The sequence below is a fragment of the Vitis riparia genome, chromosome 16 (genome assembly GCF_004353265.1).
Source record: "Vitis riparia cultivar Riparia Gloire de Montpellier isolate 1030 chromosome 16, EGFV_Vit.rip_1.0, whole genome shotgun sequence".
NCBI lineage: Eukaryota > Viridiplantae > Streptophyta > Magnoliopsida > Vitales > Vitaceae > Vitis > Vitis riparia.
In genome coordinates this window covers 19,365,266-19,381,771 of record NC_048446.1, presented here as the reverse complement: position 1 = coordinate 19,381,771, position 16,506 = coordinate 19,365,266, and the positions used below count along the sequence as shown (strand labels likewise).

The following is a 16,506-nucleotide window of genomic DNA, read 5'->3' as shown; positions in this document are numbered from 1 at the left end:
TGAAAATTATTTTGCTTCAAACTATATTGAAATGCCAAGTTTGAGTTGTGAACATGTTGACATCGACTATGTCCTAAATAAGCAATTCAAGCAGCCACCCCAGAAACCTTTTACTTGCTAAAACGTAGAATTAGAGGCTCAATTATGGTCATTTCAAAACGAAATAACTCTTAATCATTAAGCAATTCAGATACTACTAAAAAAAACCCTTAAACTCTAATTTTCAAGTATTAAGGCATGGTGTTCTAATTAAAAATAAAATAGTTATAATATTCTTGAAGTCTCCACTACCTATTTACTTGCTAAATCATAGAATTAAGGGCTTAATAATGATTTTCTCAAGTTAAAATGTATCTCACCTTTAAGTTCCTGACATGCCCTCAAAGTGGCACCTAAACTTCAATTGCCAAGAATCAAGACATGGTTTTCTAATTAAAAGTAGAGAGATCTAACTTACACGCTAAATAAATAATTAATTACCTAATAGTAGAGGATCATTTCATGGGACAACAAAGGTCTTAAGGGCCCAATTCTCTTTCGGCTAAGCTACTTCTCAAAAGACATGAAAATGAAGAATAAAAACATATAGCATAAAGAAATTATCATTAAAACCCAAGATTCAATTTCAATATTATGTTAAACTAAATCTTAAAAGTAAGTGCATCTAAGTCTGGTCAAAGGAAATAAGTTGAGAGATTACAAACAACTAAAAGGGGCAAAACATTACAAATATTGAAGAGGTAACAAGAAGCCCCAAGGTTAGAGGTTAAAGAAGAGCTCCCCACGAAGAGTTCTCCTCCAACTGCAAAATCCCTTTAAATAGGTGTTCTAATGTTGCCCGAAGTAGTATACCACGTGGAGGCATAAAAAAAGAGGTAAAAGATCCATTGGCGGTTGGAGAAAAGTCTAAGAATGTGGAACCCACACTTTCTTAGTGTTCTAGAACAAAATAGTGGTACTTCTAGAGAAAATGCAATCAAGTTATGAGGTTGCGTATCTTGGCGCCATTTTTTCAAATAGGTGGACTTCTTCACCTCAAAATGGCAGCATCACGAGGAAAAATAGCATCAGGCTATAGGGTGGTGCCATCTTGATGCCATTTTTCCTAGAATGCCCCTAAGCTCTATCAACATTTTGTCTATTTTTCACTAATTTTTCTTGATTTGTCCACATAAATATACAATTTCCAAATCTTGTAAATAATAATGATATTGATATTAGAAAAGTCTACAATTTAACAAAATTTAATTAAACTCTTTTGGATATTTTTAAACCCCCGCAACTGTCCTCAAACTTTTGATGGGTTAAAATAGGACTACAACATTGATTTTTATGTCACTTTGGTCCTTCAACTCCACTCATATCCCACTCTTGCATTTTGGATGTCCCAAGAGGTTTTCAAGATCATAGCTACTTTATGAAAATAGTTGTAAACATCAATAACTAATGAAAATGTGAGAAAACCAAGCATACACAAGGTAGCATACAATTGACTAGTTTGGGGTTGCATTTAATGCATAAATGAACCTTGAGATATGATTTTTATCCTCATTACCATGCAATTTATGGTATCAATCATATAAGGACCCTTTTCTCCTTAGGAAAAAACCACTCAAAAAATTTAAACTAAAAAACAAAAATAGAACAAGAAACAATAATTATTGAAATTTAAGATTAAGCTTCAAAGTTGTATAAAATTAGAGAGTAAACGTAGCTAAATGCAAACACAATCAAGAAAATGTTGTTTAATACATTAAAAAAAAAAAAAAAAAACTCTTTAAAGCTGGAAAATATTTTTATGATTGAAGTTATAGTAGCAATCCCAAAGTTGGAAGTTGAAGAAAAGATTCCTATCATGGGCCCTCTCAAGTGCCCCTTTCATCAATGGGAAAATTCCTTTACATAGGTTCTCTTATGTTCCTCTGAGTGGTATGCCACATGAAGGTATCAAAAATAAGGTAGGAAATCCAATAGTGAGCTAAGCAAAGAAAAGAAAAGAAAAAGTCTCACACATTTTCGAAGTTCCAACAAAAAATGAAGGTAGTGATGGAGAAAATGGTGCTATCATGGCGTGTTTTTCTAGAAAACTCCTCACCTCCTTCAACACATTTCCTATTTTCACCAATATTTCTTTTTTTTTTTTTTTTTTTTTTTGCATAAGTAAATGGTGTCCAAATCTTCTAAAAAATGATGAGATTGATATTTAAAGAATCTAGAATTTAAATATATATTCATCATAGCTTCAACTAGCCTAATCACTTTTGATTGACTCAAATAAGATCATATCATTGATCTCTAAGCAAATTTGATCCTTCAGCTCTACTCATACTCATTCTTGCCTCCCGAAAGTTCCAAAAAGTTTCCAAGATCATTATTATTTATAAGAATAACTATAAACATCAATGAATAAATAGAAAATATGTGAAAACTAAACATATTCAAGGTAGCATACAATTAAAGTGTGGAGAAGCTAGTATGTTTAGTGCTAAAATGAAACCTAAAATGTGATTACCCTTATTACCATGCAATATATGACATAAATCAAGATTCTTCTCTAATTTTGAAATTTATCATGCAGAATCTTTTCTAACCATCTTTCTTTAATGTAGTGGGACTTTAGTAGAGTGAAGTACCTTTAACATTTGCTGTATCTCAAAACATGATCTCCTAGTTGCTACAATGAAAAAAAATAAAATTTGATTAGAAGTAAAATGAGATACCTTTATATCTTATTATAACTGAAATAGTTGATCTTACAACCAAACTTTATTAGTTTACAATTTTAAATGATGTCTCATACACCAACCAACCCCTATTGTACAACAGGTTGAAGCAATGAAGTAAATGAAAACCATATTTAAAACAAGTTTTAGAGTGAACATTAAACGGAGGGATGGTGCCTCAAAAAGTAAGAACAGGAAGATGAGTAGTGGGATTATAGCAACCTCAAAAAATTAGGATATAAAAAGTTTAGCTACAAGTAAAGTGTGGATATATATTAAAACTATGTATGAGATTCCGTGAGGGTCCAACTACTATACTTTAATCATGTTAAGGGGATAACTTTAAAAAGCCTCATCTTTAAGATGCTAATCTGCTTTTAAAATTATGGAGAAATATTACATTTTCCTCGATTTGGATGAAGAAAGAACATGGGAAATGCTGGTGGGAAAAATAAAGTTTGAGTCAAGTTCAATTCAATCAAGCCAAGTGTTCTATTAGGTAGGCTCTGTGAGAGAGGTTTGGGGATCTTATTAATGGAAGTTTAGAATTCAATGTTCTGATTTCTTTTCTTTTTTCTAAGTCATCTAAACAACCAAATGGATAGGATCTGAGTTCTCTCAATCCCATGAAGAATTCCTCTTTGGTTCTCCTTACGAATGATGCAAACAGTATTTCTCTGCCTTTAGCTCCACCACCAAGCCTCTGTTTCCTGCCTCCACATACTAAAGACTGAACATTACAACTTCGCAATTCATTTTGCAGTCGTCGTAATGCACACAAGAGATGACTATATATGTATAATAAATAAATAATAAGGAATTACAATGAATTCTATCATAAGAAAAAAATTCAATGTTAGTTTCCATATTTTATTCAGACTTTGGGTATATACCTTAGAATCCGAAAAGAAAGGGAACAAGGCTCCATACTGCCTAGCTTATACATATATAGAGAGAGGGGGGGAGGGAGAGAGAGAGAGTCTACAAGTAGATACTGTGTAAGTTACCTTCCATCTAGGCTAAATGTAATATTACCATTGCATGAGGAAAATGGTACACCAATTGGACTGTTCTCCCGGTCTTCAGCTGACATTTCATGAGAATAAAGAGTAGGCTTAGGAGGCATTTGCAAGAGTTCAACCTCACCTTCCAGCATCTCCAGTGCTTTGCTCATGGAAGGCCGGTCTGTGGGCTTCATTTGCACACACCATAATGCAACGATGACCATCTTTTTCATATATTTCATATCTTCTTCTTTGGCATCACCAATTTCAATATCTTCTCCCTGTTTGATTTTGTCATGAATCCATGATGGGAAGAATATTTCACTGAGATTCTCCTCATGAACACTCATGTGCCTCCGCTTTCCTACTATTTCCATCAATAACATTCCAAAACTATAAACATCAGCTTTATATGATACTCCTCCAATGTTTTTATAAAACAACTCCGGAGCAATATATCCTAATGTTCCTCGGGCTGCAGTGAGGGATACAACACTTTCATCTGTTGAATATAATTTAGCAAGTCCAAAATCTGAAACTTTTGGAGTAAAGTTTTCATCCAAAAGAATATTGTGGGGCTTGATATCAAAATGTAGAATTTGCATGTCACACCCTTGATGTAAATATTCAATTCCACGTCCTACTCCAAGTGCAATCATATATAATCTATCCCAACTCAAAGGAGCACTCTTTTCTCCATCAAAAAAGATGAACTTATCAAGAGACCCGTTTGGCATGAAATCATATATAAGAGCCCATTTTGATCTTTCTACACAAAATCCAACAAGTCGTACCACATTAACATGGTGAATCCTTCCGATTGTAGCAACTTCATTGATGAAATCTTGTTCCTTAGCTTTTGACATGGTTAACATTTTTACTGCTACAATATGACCACTTCGAAGTTTTCCTTTGTATACGGAGGCAAAACCTCCTTGGCCTAACTTGCTCTTAAAATTGTTGGTCATCTTCTTTAAATGTGAATATGAGTACCTGATGGGCTGGAGATTTTGATGAGTTCGCAGAAATTCTTCAATATTATCATCTGCGGATAAGTGTCTTCTTCGAAACTTGTAGATCAAATAACCAAGCAGGCAAGATATCCCAATCACAGTGCGCCCTCCAATGATTATTATGACTAATAGATCAACATGAAAAACACAAAATATTTTAGGAAAAGATTTATGATCATCCATGCACTGAGTTGTCAAATCCTACAAATACAATTTGCTTGAATGGGAGAGAAAATTATGTCCATTTGGTTGCACAAAATTTAACCCATGGGGTTAGATGCCTTAGTTCAAATTTCACTGTTTTGACTTCTTCATATCTCATCCTACTGGATTTAATTATTTTCAATGGAAAACATCCAAATTCACAAAAAACAGAGCCATGGCAAAAGTAAAATTCTGAATTTCAAAGAACTGCAATTTCAATTCAAATCCAGCATGGCACAACCAAACATAGCGTACAATCCAGAATTCAAGAATTCTAAGTATTGTAAAGAAAAACCTGATCATGTTAATTCTACAAGAAAATGAAAATTGGAACTTGGAAATCTTACCAGTCTTTTGAAGAAACCAGGCTCCTGATAAGAGAAACATGAATTCAATTAGAAATAAGACAGACATAAAAGGGGGTATTATTAACAAAAAGTTTGATTGTAAAACATGGAAGGTAATAGAAGGAACTAGCACAACCTTACCAATTACAACAGTCCTGGAGTCATATGAACCAAGATTTTGGACAAGATAATTTTTAAGACCTGCATCAACATTTGCTTATCCTTATTATATACTGCGTAAATTTTTAGTTCACATTTAATTTTGCACAGAATGCCAAATGTAAAACAATCTTTCACTTTAAATGAAAGCTCTAAACAAAACTTGTATCATATTTACAACAAAATCAATTGTTAGAACTAGTAAGTGCTACCTTGGATTGTAAAAGGGCTTCGAAAAAATGCACGGGCTGTTGACAAGAGAAAATAGAAAATTCAAAGTGAGAAATACATAATCAGAAAAATACGAGTGGATTAAATCTTATGATTATTATTAAGAAGTAATGGAAATGAAAGTCAAATTTAGAAAAAGTAAAAATGAAAGATGATTAAGGTACTCCAAAAGCCTTACTGAAGAAGGAGACCACTGGAACCAGTACGTCGTCTTTCAAAAACTTAAGCCCTGCGTGATCAGATCAAACAACTGAATTAGACATATTAGTTGAAGATATTTTTTCGATAGAACTGCATAATTGGATTTCCAATGACTTTTGTTTTCTCTAAAAACTGAACTCACAATATTTTCTGGTATGCCATGTGAAGCATTGTATAGTGTTGTTACTAATATTTGCATAGCAGAGTAGGCCTTTCGCGCATTCTCTGCAGCGGAATCCCAAAAATGAAAGCTCAACCCCCATAAGAAGGCTTTGTTGCACATCTGACATTGATCTAATGGGGGGCTCTGAAACTGCCTGCAATTTACCAGTAATAACAGTAGTGCCAAAGGTGCACGAGTAGGGAAGATCACCCACCTGCTTGGAGTTTCCAACTAGAGCATAAGCGTATGATGGTGAAGAAGGGGAAGAACCGTTGGTACTTGTATTGCAAGGAGTAATAGGAATGTAGTTTTGATCACTGATTTGCCTGGTGCAGTTCATCAAAACTATGGTATTGTGTCCAAAACCAGATTCAAATCTATAATTATATGGTGCCAAGGAATAGAGAGGAGTAGAGAAACAGTTTCCCTTCTCTATCCCAAGAACTACTACTCTAATGGTGTAGTTATTGTAGTTGATCTCCTTGACATAGTATTTCCCATCTAATATGGTACGGTTGTTTTTACAAGCCAATTCATACTCGGGATAACCGCAGCCAGTTGAATCACCTTCTAATCGAAAAGGATCGCTGATTTGGATATCCCCGCAAGAAGACCTGCAGGCCTTGGTTTCAGTAGCAACACAAATTGAAAGGAACCAGACATGGAGGAGTATTATGAGGCCTACTCCCACAACCTTTGATTCTTTCTCCATCATTAGTTCAGATACAGAGAGAGAGCAGCTCTGGTTTTGGGCATTCTAGGTTGAAGAAGAAGAAGATACAAAATTACAACCCAATTAGCTAAGCCAGCTCATAGTTCAACTTTCTTGCCACTTGATTTTTCTATTCATTGTTGACTTTATCAACTACCCATATTAAATGTCTGATTTTTCTATTAACTCGCAATCATGTTTTCTGATTTATTTTTCTCCAGTCAAATTTGATTGGCTGGATCACCATCATAAGCCTCCAACTACGACCAAGTCAAATAAGCAAATAATTGGAGGTATGAGGAAATATCAAGGAAGCTTACCGTGTGAAAATAAGTCAAGCTAGTAGCACAGTATCATTTCTCCTTTTCATCTCTTATATTTGAAGTCACAGAGCTAATTGATACAAAAAGGCCAGATAAGCAGTGGAAAAATTTTAGAGATGATCATAAACAGTTGCTTGAAAATGGTCCTTCCTTTATTTTTCTTATTCCTGAGATTATCTGCAGAGATTGGAGCTAACCAAGATGAGTGCAAGGTACCAAGTTGCAGTCCCCACGGTCCAGCCATTAAGTTCCCGTTCCGGCGAAAAGATCAGCCATACCACTGTGGATATCTCGGGTTTGAGATCTCTTGCACAGAAAAGAAGCAGACCATACTGGAGCTGCCATATTCAGTTAAGCTCTCAGTGGATAAAATAAATTACAAATCTCGGGAGATTGTCGTCCATGACCCGGATTTTTGCCTTCAAAGACAGCTTCAAAACCTTACTTTATCTGCCTCTCCCTTCCAGTTCAAAGTTGACTCTTCCATCTTCGAAAGCTGGACAGACGACTTCACTTTCTTCAGTTGTTCCTCAGATACAAGAGAGTATGAATTTCCATTTACGTTAATCCCTTGCAGATCTAGATTTCTCCACGAAAACCCAGTTTATGCTGTTCGTTCATTCATGCAACTCGATTGGTTGGATCTATCCTCTTGCCACAAGCTTTACAACCTTTCACTCTCTGATGGTATAGTTGATGGGAAAAAATTTTCTTTAACTTGGTCTGAATCGATATGCGGAAATTGTGAAAAAGCGGGTCAGAAATGCAGACTAAAGAGCAATAGCAAGGGACCTGAAACTGAATGCATTCCTAAACAAGTAAAAGGTACTGTTCTAGACTCTAATCTTCTTTTCCTTCGTGCTTTACTCTGAAATAGTACTTATTTTAGGGGTTATGTTCCTATTGATCATTGTGTTACACATATGTAAATTCTGATAGAAGTCATTAAGAAAATGATAGAAGGGAGAAAGAAAATATAGCGTTTTAGGATCCGTTTGCATACACTTGTTTTCATTTTTAAAAACCGAAAATGGTTTTAAGTTTTATATAAAATGCAGAAACTCTTTGAGTCCATTTTATGGTTGCATACTGCCTAAGCATAATTGAGGAAATAGTGAAGCTAGAATTGAGACTCAAACTTATATTTTTATTCTTATTTTCTTGACCTAGGATTTGAGGAATACATTATTTTTCTAACTATAAAGCAACAAAAAATCCTAACAAGCCCAAGGGGATATTCCATGGCATATTGTAATAGATCATGACTTTGTTAATTTAATTAAGAAGTTTAACAAGCTAATGACTTTATTAATTTTTTTCACAGGTGTAAAAGAAAAAATACTGATTGCAGGTGATTTTCTACTCATCTATACTTTGCTTTCAATTAAGAACTTAGAAGAGAAAAAATACTCTTAATTTGATTCTTCCTACATGTACTTAAAAATATTTTCGTTTTTCACATACACAGGTGTAATCCTTGGTTTCTTTGTTCTCGTGTTTGTAATCATCATACTTCATCGTGTGTATAGATCAAATGAATCTAAAAGAGAGAATATTGTGAGAATCGAAAAGTTTTTGGAAGATTACAAAGCTCTCAAACCTTCAAGATACTCATACAATGATATTAAGAAGCTTACAAATCACTTCAAGGATAAATTGGGTCAAGGAGGTTATGGAACCGTGTACAAAGGAAAGCTTTCTAATGAAGTTCTTGTCGCAATAAAGATCCTTAACGATTCCAAAGGAAATGGAGAAGAGTTCATTAATGAAGTGGGAACGATAGGTAGAATTCATCATGTCAATGTAGTTCGTTTGGTTGGATTTTGTGCTGATGGAGTTAAGCGAGCTTTAATTTATGAGTTCTTACCAAATGAGTCTTTGGAGAAGTTCATCTTTTCAACATCTGTTAAGGCCTATTCACTTGGTTGGGAGAAACTTCAAGACATTGCTATAGGCATAGCCAAAGGAATTGAGTATCTTCATCAAGGTTGTGATCAAAGGATTCTCCATTTTGATATCAAACCTCATAATATTTTGCTTGACGAAAACTTTAATCCTAAGATATCCGACTTTGGTTTGGCGAAATTGTGTTCCAAGGATCAAAGTGCAGTTTCAATGACCGTAGCAAGAGGGACCATGGGGTACATTGCACCAGAAGTATTATCTAGAAACTTTGGGAATGCGTCTTATAAGTCAGATGTTTATAGTTTTGGAATGCTATTACTTGAAATGGTAGGAGGAAGGAAGAATATTGATGTTACAATGGAGACTAACCAAGTATACTTTCCTGAATGGGTTTATAATCAGTTAGATCAAGGGGAAGATGTGCATATTCGAATTGAGGAAGAAGGAGACATTAAAATAGCAAAGAAACTAACAATTGTGGGACTTTGGTGCATACAATGGTATCCAATTGATCGTCCTTCCATGAAAGTTGTGGTTCAAATGTTGGAAAGAGAAGGAGAAAATTTAACAATACCTCCCAATCCTTTTGCCTCTATAGGTTCAACAGGAGGAAACATCAGAAGGCGCAAAAAATCTCTTCAACAAGAGTTGACAATTATCTCAGAATAGGATGAAAAGTTATTCTTTTTACTATCATGCTTGTATGATCTAGATAGTGATCATAATGTAATTGTTCATCAATGTAACATCTTCTGTTTGTTCACTATTGTTATCAGATGAATGTTTGTACAATAGTTTATATTCAGTTCAAATTACATTAGTTTTGAAAAGATATGGATCTCTAGTGATCGATATTTTTTCCTTGCATCACCTTAGCTCTTGTAGTTAAGAACCTTTTGAACTCTGAGGAAAAGCTATTAAAGGCACATGTTCTTGATTATTTTACTTGCTACAAAACCAAGCGTTCAAAGAAAAATATACAATTATCATACCCAGATATGATCTGTCATAAAGAGCATATTAAAAAAGCCCCTATGACCCGGATGATGCATGCTTTCATCAATTACTACTAATTAGCCCACAGGAACCAGTATGTGCTTCATTTTTTGTTCAATTTCATGAATATTGAAGATCAACTTTAGCATTCACATACTGGAAATCAACCACTTCAAACTCTTTATAGCTAGGTTTGTGTGCTTATAGGTGTTGGACTTCTGTATACACCAAATTCTTTTCCTGCCCTTATGTGTCTGGAGTAACAACTAACATAAAACTAAGGACCATCTTCATCTTCTTCAATTTATCTTTGCTAGCTGCTGCTAGGTGTGTAGGGATCTCTCTTGTTCCATCTCCTAAATAACTTTTTATAAGGGAATTGAAGGTTTATTGCTTAATGTAATTTAACCTGTCATGTTGTTGTTTGATACGTCCAACAAGCTCCTAGGACAGACTAGAATTTAACCTTCAATTCCCTTATAAAATAACTTTTTATAAGGGAATTGAAGGTATATTGCTTAATGTAATTTAACATGTCATGTTGTTGTTTGATACGTCCAACAAGCTCCTAGGACATACTAGAATTTAACCGAAAGGGTGGATTGTAAGCAAATAAACAATATAAGTTTATCAATTATTTCTTGATAAATCATTTCAAAAGGTTAAATTGCTCCAAATTGGTTACATTGTGAAATTGGTTATATTTTGTTGTTACTAATTGATTGAACCAATGGGGATCGGAGGTGGAATTTCACTTCAAGCCCCTACAAAAGTCTTTCTCAAGAAACCTAGCACAACTAAATTTGATCTCATGAGTGAACACAAAGATGAATTAAGATCAAGTCTGAAATTTCAAGAGTAAAAAAATGATAATGAAAAAAAAAAAAAGCTTATATTAGGCATTAGTATATAATATAACTAATTTTTTTGAATTTTTGAAGCTCCAAGCTAGTTTAACGGTATCTATCTTATCTAGACAACTTTCTCCATGAAGTATTAGGTATCAATCAATGAATTTCTTAGTCATTGGGATATGAATAATCTTATCGTCTCTTTTTTATAGTGATTATTGCCACTCAACCTCTCAAACTTGACTAGTTTAGCCTATTGATCCCCATTGGGTGAATGAGGAAAGCAACTCATGCTTGTATCATTTTTTAGGTAAGGGACTACAACTTGGAGCCTTGAGAGACCCTTTTTTATTTGTAATTGTATATCTTTCTCTATGTGCCCACCTTTAGAGAGTAATTAAAATAATTTAGATTAAGTGATTTTTAAACAATTCTTTTTTCTTCTAAGTTTCAATTGATATTCTGTCTTTGCGGAATTTGCTTTTACATTTCTAGTGTAACCTAACTTGGTATCTCTTATATTTTCCAATATGGAAAATGATGTCTTTAGTTAATTAATATAAGGTTATCCAAAATCTAATTTCGATTTGTAGCTTTGGGTTTAGATTTTGCTTTAAGTATTGCCTTAACAGGTCAAAGGTTTCAGTGAAGGATCATAGGCTCATTACTTAATATAATTTCATCTAGGTTGATCTTAAGTAGAATATAAGATAACCATAAAATCATGACAAAATTTATTTTTCCAAAAAATATTTTTAGTAATTTCAATCATCACCTTAATCAACTTGTGGGGCCTATAATTTTTATGGGGTAACAAGTTTCTAGGCAGGATGTGGAAATTTCTATTTCATGTTTTAATTAAATCATAACTTGTTCATGACTTCATAGAATAAGGCATTTGTCCTATGTATACATTTACCTTTTTAATAGACTTAAGCTTTGCTTGTTGCTCATATCCTTTTAAGATATGTGAAAGAGAAAAAGGAAATGAAAAGAAATTATTCCATTACTTTAAAATTCAATGTTATTAAATGATTTCCCATTACCCTTCTGAACTTCCTTTACGGTTCCCTCTTCTACATTGCTATCATTGAGTTCGACTTTTCAACAAGGACGCCATAAATTTCAACAAGGAAGCTGAGGAAATAACCCATGCATTTCCTAAGAATCCATCAAAATCAAATGGGATCCTTTTCCACGGCATTTCATTCTTTGATTACATTAGTGTTGGATTGACTTGAGACTTTTCAACAAGGATTCATTAAGTTAATTTCCATGAAATTTCATGAATCTCATTGCATTTTATTAGATTAAAGTATGAGCTCTGCCTCCAACAAATCAGAAAATTTAGGCTTCTTTAATCGTCCTGGAAAATTTCTTTACTCTTTTAAGAAAACAGTTCTTGAATGACCTCTTAATTGGTGTTATATTCATTGCTTTTTTCAAGGAAGAACAGACACTTGTTTCATTGTGTGCTTTTACTGATTCCACTTTGGATTCTAGTGGAAGAACTAGATAACGTATATGAGGCAGAGAAGAGGCAGCATGGCTTCTCATCCTGTTGTATTTAGCTGACTAAGATATGATGTGATAGGATACTATTATATGTAACAGAAAAATGATATTTTTATACTTATTGGAATATATATATATATATTATTATTATATTAATATTTGATTTATTGAAGGAGTAAATATTAATTTATTTTTCAATAGCATTGACTGTCAGTATGAAATACGAGCGGGATGATTGGGAACATTAACTTACCCACAATGTTTGATTTTTTTTATATAATAATGTTTTGTAGCTAGTAAAGCATGGTAAGCTATTTAGTTACAAATTGAGCTACTCCACTTTCACAAGACATACCCGCATGGTTGTGAAAGGAGGTCCTTACTAGTTGCTACCCTATTGAATAAGCTAAGTATTGAGATTGACAACAAGGTGAAAACAGTAGGGGCATTAAGAATTAACTAACATGCGGCGATGAGATTTATGGAGGAATACAATTTTATCAATTTTTGCTTTTGATTTAAGAGACACTACCAAAATGTAAACCTTATAAATAATGGATATTTTTCTGCCAATCATCTCCTACAAGTACCCTAAAGATCTTGAATGGGTATTTTTCTACTTAATTTGATTTTTTCCGTCACAATCCTTTCTTTCCCACTTCTCTTTATTCATGATGCCTTCATTCCCCCTCATAAATAATAGTTTCAATGAAAGCTTATAGCTTATCCACAATAAATATTATTTCACCTGCCTCTAACATTTTGAGCAATTTTTCATGTTGACAAGTAGGGGTGGCAAAGTTTGCTACCTTTTGTCATCACAACACAAAACCAACATGCTTTTGTGGGTATGGGTTGAATATAAACAAATTTAAATTAAATTCGTATCAACTTGCATAACTTGTTTAATAAAAAAGTAATTTTAGATCAACCTACATAATACAAATCTAATCCAAATCGACTCATCTAATAATCTCGTTATTAATTTAATTATATTTTTAAATTATTTAACTAATATTTGACTCAATTTAAATTCGTTTTTAAATAAATAGATCAATTGAATCATAAACATATTTGATTGAGATATTAATCATATAGACATATATAAGACCTAACTCTACCTAATTATTAAATAGAAAAATCTAATTATTAAATGTGTTAAATGAGTTATAAAACGTGTTAACTGTTTAATGATTAGACAATATTAGATTTTATGTTTTTGACACGATTATTATTTGTATCGGGTTTGGATTAAGCTATGTAGTAGAATACTTAGATTTTGATACGACATGAACATGACCCACTGTTGATACCAAGTCAACTGAGGTTGGATTCTTCCCTTGGTTGTGACAGCAAAAGCTCCAGCTCAACTACTAGAGATTGGGCTTTCTTCTTTCTTGCACAAAGATGTCTAAACAGGTTTTCTAGGCACACTCTCCGAAGCCTAAGTTAGATATTGAAATGGGTGTTAACCCTTTGAGAGAGAGAATAGAGGAGTGATCATTCAGTCTTGCATACCTGAGTTCTCATTTCAGGGGGTTTTATAGTGCCTAAGAAGGAGTTATTGTTATGCTAAGTTGGCATCTTGACTTTTGCAGTCATGATGGCAGTACTATGGACAGTAGGGTAATCATCACAATTTAGGCGGCTGGCAAGGGCTGCCAGATGGTGAGTCATGATGGTTGGCCCATCATCTCGACTTGCTAGAGGTATGGGGCAGTGTGCAGTAGTCTTTTAACACAGGCGTGTGAATCAGGGAGGGTCGCATCTGATGTTCCTTGTGTCAGAAACTCATAATTACATGTAGTAAGGAGACAAAAAAACTATTTGGAGCATACAACCGATTTGAGGGGGCTTAATACCGTCGGTTGCAGGTTTGTATGGTCAGGACAGGGACCTTTCTGATACTATGATGGTCGCCCAGATATCGTTGATAGGAGTGCCATGTGGCCCAGTAGTGGTATGACATGTGGAGGAAGACCCCTACAATTCCCCCTTTAATACGTGCACTTTGTCAGGATAGAAGTGGTAGGTTAAAGTTCATTTTCAAATTCTCCTAATAATCTTGGGACACGTGTCGCTTGGGGGTATTAATGCATCCCTTTCGTCGAGGTTGTTGTCAAGCAGCACGCTGCTTAGAGGGGTTCCCATGCGTCTTGCCTTTTAGGATCCCTAGGGCTTTTATCCCTATAAATAGGGCTCTATAGACTTATGGGGGCACCTTTTTGGACGTTTTTGCTCCCGACCCTTTTCTTTCTCCTTTCCAATTCTGTACTCTTCTTTCTGCGACTACATTGGTTGTCGTTCCCCTACCGCATCACTGTTCGTTCTTGTCGACAGCTTCTTCATCTCCTATAGTTTTTGTGTAGGTAAGCTTTGTCATTCGTTGGTGGACATCTTTTTGGTAAGCTCGCTATCCTTCCTTTTGCCCCCATTTACCCTTTTTTATTTCTTTGATCGGTTCATTTGCTGTTGTTGTTGAGAGTAGTTTTGGGTGTTTGGTACTTTCTTGGATGTGAAATGTACACTGCAAAGCTCATAATGTGTGGTTTTAGCCTTTTTTTTTTTTGGAGGTAGTCCTCGTCAACGACGGGGCTGGTAAAGCTAGGGTTTTTCCATGTTTTTTGTCTGTTGGGACTTCAAAGGGTATATTTTGGGCCCTTTGACCTTTGGTTATTATGGTGTCGTGGCGAGAAAGTTCGTAATCGAGACTTCTTGGCAAGTGAGATTTGGGTGCCTTGCCTTTTGCGGGTTCTAAATCTGTCATACCCACTTTCTGCATTTTTGGGGCATTGCCTTTTGGTAGTAGGGTCGGATAGTCGTTTTCTAACATTCGGTGTTGTGTTGTGCAGGTCCTACTCGACCCATTGTTCCATCATGTCAGCGAAAGGAGATATCACCTCTACCAGTGAGGTCGACAAAGGTAAAAAATGTGGTTGGATAGGTACAGACACTGACCGCACCAACTCGAAAAAACCTACTGAGCTTCTTACTGAATGGGAGTTTCGAGAGCATTTCCATATTCTGAACGGTATCTCCATCCACTTGGTGGACGGTGATCCCACATCTACTGAAAAGGAATTTCCAAGCGCCATATTTTTTTAGTAAGGAGCAATGCAACGCAGGGTTTTGTTTCCCTCTTCCTTCACTTTTCAAATAGTTTCTCCACTACACCAAAATTCCTCCCACCCTTATTCATCCAAATGTCGTTAGGGTGCTGATGGGATCCAACATTCTAGACATGCTTTTTCACCTGGATCCCTCCCTGCTCGAGGTCCTTTTTGTTTATACCATTAAGATGAGCAGGAAAGGTATCTTTAGCTTGTTCGCTCATATCCTCTCCCTTCAATTGGTGACTGGGCTTTCGGACTCTAATAAGGGCAATGCTAAGGGGCACGTCCTTGTTTGGGGCCTATGGGCTGGTTTGGTTGAGCAACTGGATCAAGATTTTTGTCTTCGCTTCTCTCTGAAAATTCGGGGTATGATCGGCTCTATATGCTTCTTTACTCTCTCTTTGTGGCTTGTATGATGTAATCCTGGTGCTAATACTTCTTGTTTGGTATGATGTAGGCAAGGAAATGAGGGGTCGACTAGTTGAGTGGGTAGAAAAGGCCTTATTCGATCGCCTCAACAAGTTGTTCGTAATTACTTCAGACAAACAGAACCACCAGACACTCTTGTCCGATCAGAATTTGCTAGCAGTTGTCCGAGAGCCTCAACTATACATTCTCCCAATCATTCCTTGACCGCTTCCCAAGGTTTAGTGCCCGGGGAGCATTACATGCTGAAGGATCTTCCCTTCTACGAAAAGGTATGTGAGGTGAATGCTAAGGCATGCTAGGATTGCCTAGAGCAGAGGGAGAAGAAAAAACAAGAGGGGAAGAAACCACCCGGCCGCTACTTCCATCGCTTGCCCCCCGGTTAAAAAAAGTCTTCCACTAAAGCTACTAAGAAGGCACCCGCTCCAATACTCTCGTCTCTGTCTGCCTCAGTTTCTTCTGCATCAGTGGCCAACACTGTTCTGGATTCGGAGTCTTACTTGGACCATCCGAGAGTCGAGCCGAATATAAAGCTTCAACCTATGGTGCCTCACATTATCCATGAGCCAGATGGAGAGGAAGATATGGCAGCTAACTTGAAAAAGAGTTTTAAGGAGAGG

The 16,506-nt window shown here is 35.4% G+C and overlaps 2 protein-coding genes across 2 annotated transcripts; one reads left to right on the top strand and one right to left on the bottom strand.

Annotated features, from left to right (window-relative positions):
* Window positions 1-3,558: 3,558 nt before the first annotated feature.
* Window positions 3,559-6,867, bottom strand: LOC117933656 (LEAF RUST 10 DISEASE-RESISTANCE LOCUS RECEPTOR-LIKE PROTEIN KINASE-like 2.3). The gene is made up of 6 exons (XM_034855134.1): window positions 6,025-6,867; window positions 5,860-5,910; window positions 5,663-5,698; window positions 5,433-5,492; window positions 5,292-5,315; window positions 3,559-4,865 (listed from the first exon to the last, which is right to left on the bottom strand). Exons 1-6 carry the CDS (start codon window positions 6,758-6,760, stop codon window positions 3,727-3,729), a joined length of 2,046 nt encoding a protein of 681 aa, XP_034711025.1. The 5' UTR covers window positions 6,761-6,867; the 3' UTR covers window positions 3,559-3,726.
* A 271-nt stretch (window positions 6,868-7,138) lies between these two features.
* Window positions 7,139-9,925, top strand: LOC117933658 (rust resistance kinase Lr10-like). The gene is made up of 3 exons (XM_034855135.1): window positions 7,139-7,905; window positions 8,405-8,431; window positions 8,549-9,925. Exons 1-3 carry the CDS (start codon window positions 7,197-7,199, stop codon window positions 9,652-9,654), a joined length of 1,842 nt encoding a protein of 613 aa, XP_034711026.1. The 5' UTR covers window positions 7,139-7,196; the 3' UTR covers window positions 9,655-9,925.
* Window positions 9,926-16,506: the final 6,581 nt, after the last annotated feature.

Coding starts and splice junctions, on each gene's coding strand:
- LOC117933658 (XM_034855135.1), top strand. CDS start 7,197: ATGATCATAAACAGTTGCTTGAAAATGGTCCTTCCTTTATTTTTCTTA. Junction 7,906..8,404: donor CATTCCTAAACAAGTAAAAG/GTACTGTTCTAG, acceptor TTTTTTTCACAG/GTGTAAAAGAAAAAATACTG. Junction 8,432..8,548: donor AGAAAAAATACTGATTGCAG/GTGATTTTCTAC, acceptor TCACATACACAG/GTGTAATCCTTGGTTTCTTT.
- LOC117933656 (XM_034855134.1), bottom strand. CDS start 6,760: ATGATGGAGAAAGAATCAAAGGTTGTGGGAGTAGGCCTCATAATACTC. Junction 5,911..6,024: donor ATGGCATACCAGAAAATATT/GTGAGTTCAGTT, acceptor CTGATCACGCAG/GGCTTAAGTTTTTGAAAGAC. Junction 5,699..5,859: donor TCCAGTGGTCTCCTTCTTCA/GTAAGGCTTTTG, acceptor TCTTGTCAACAG/CCCGTGCATTTTTTCGAAGC.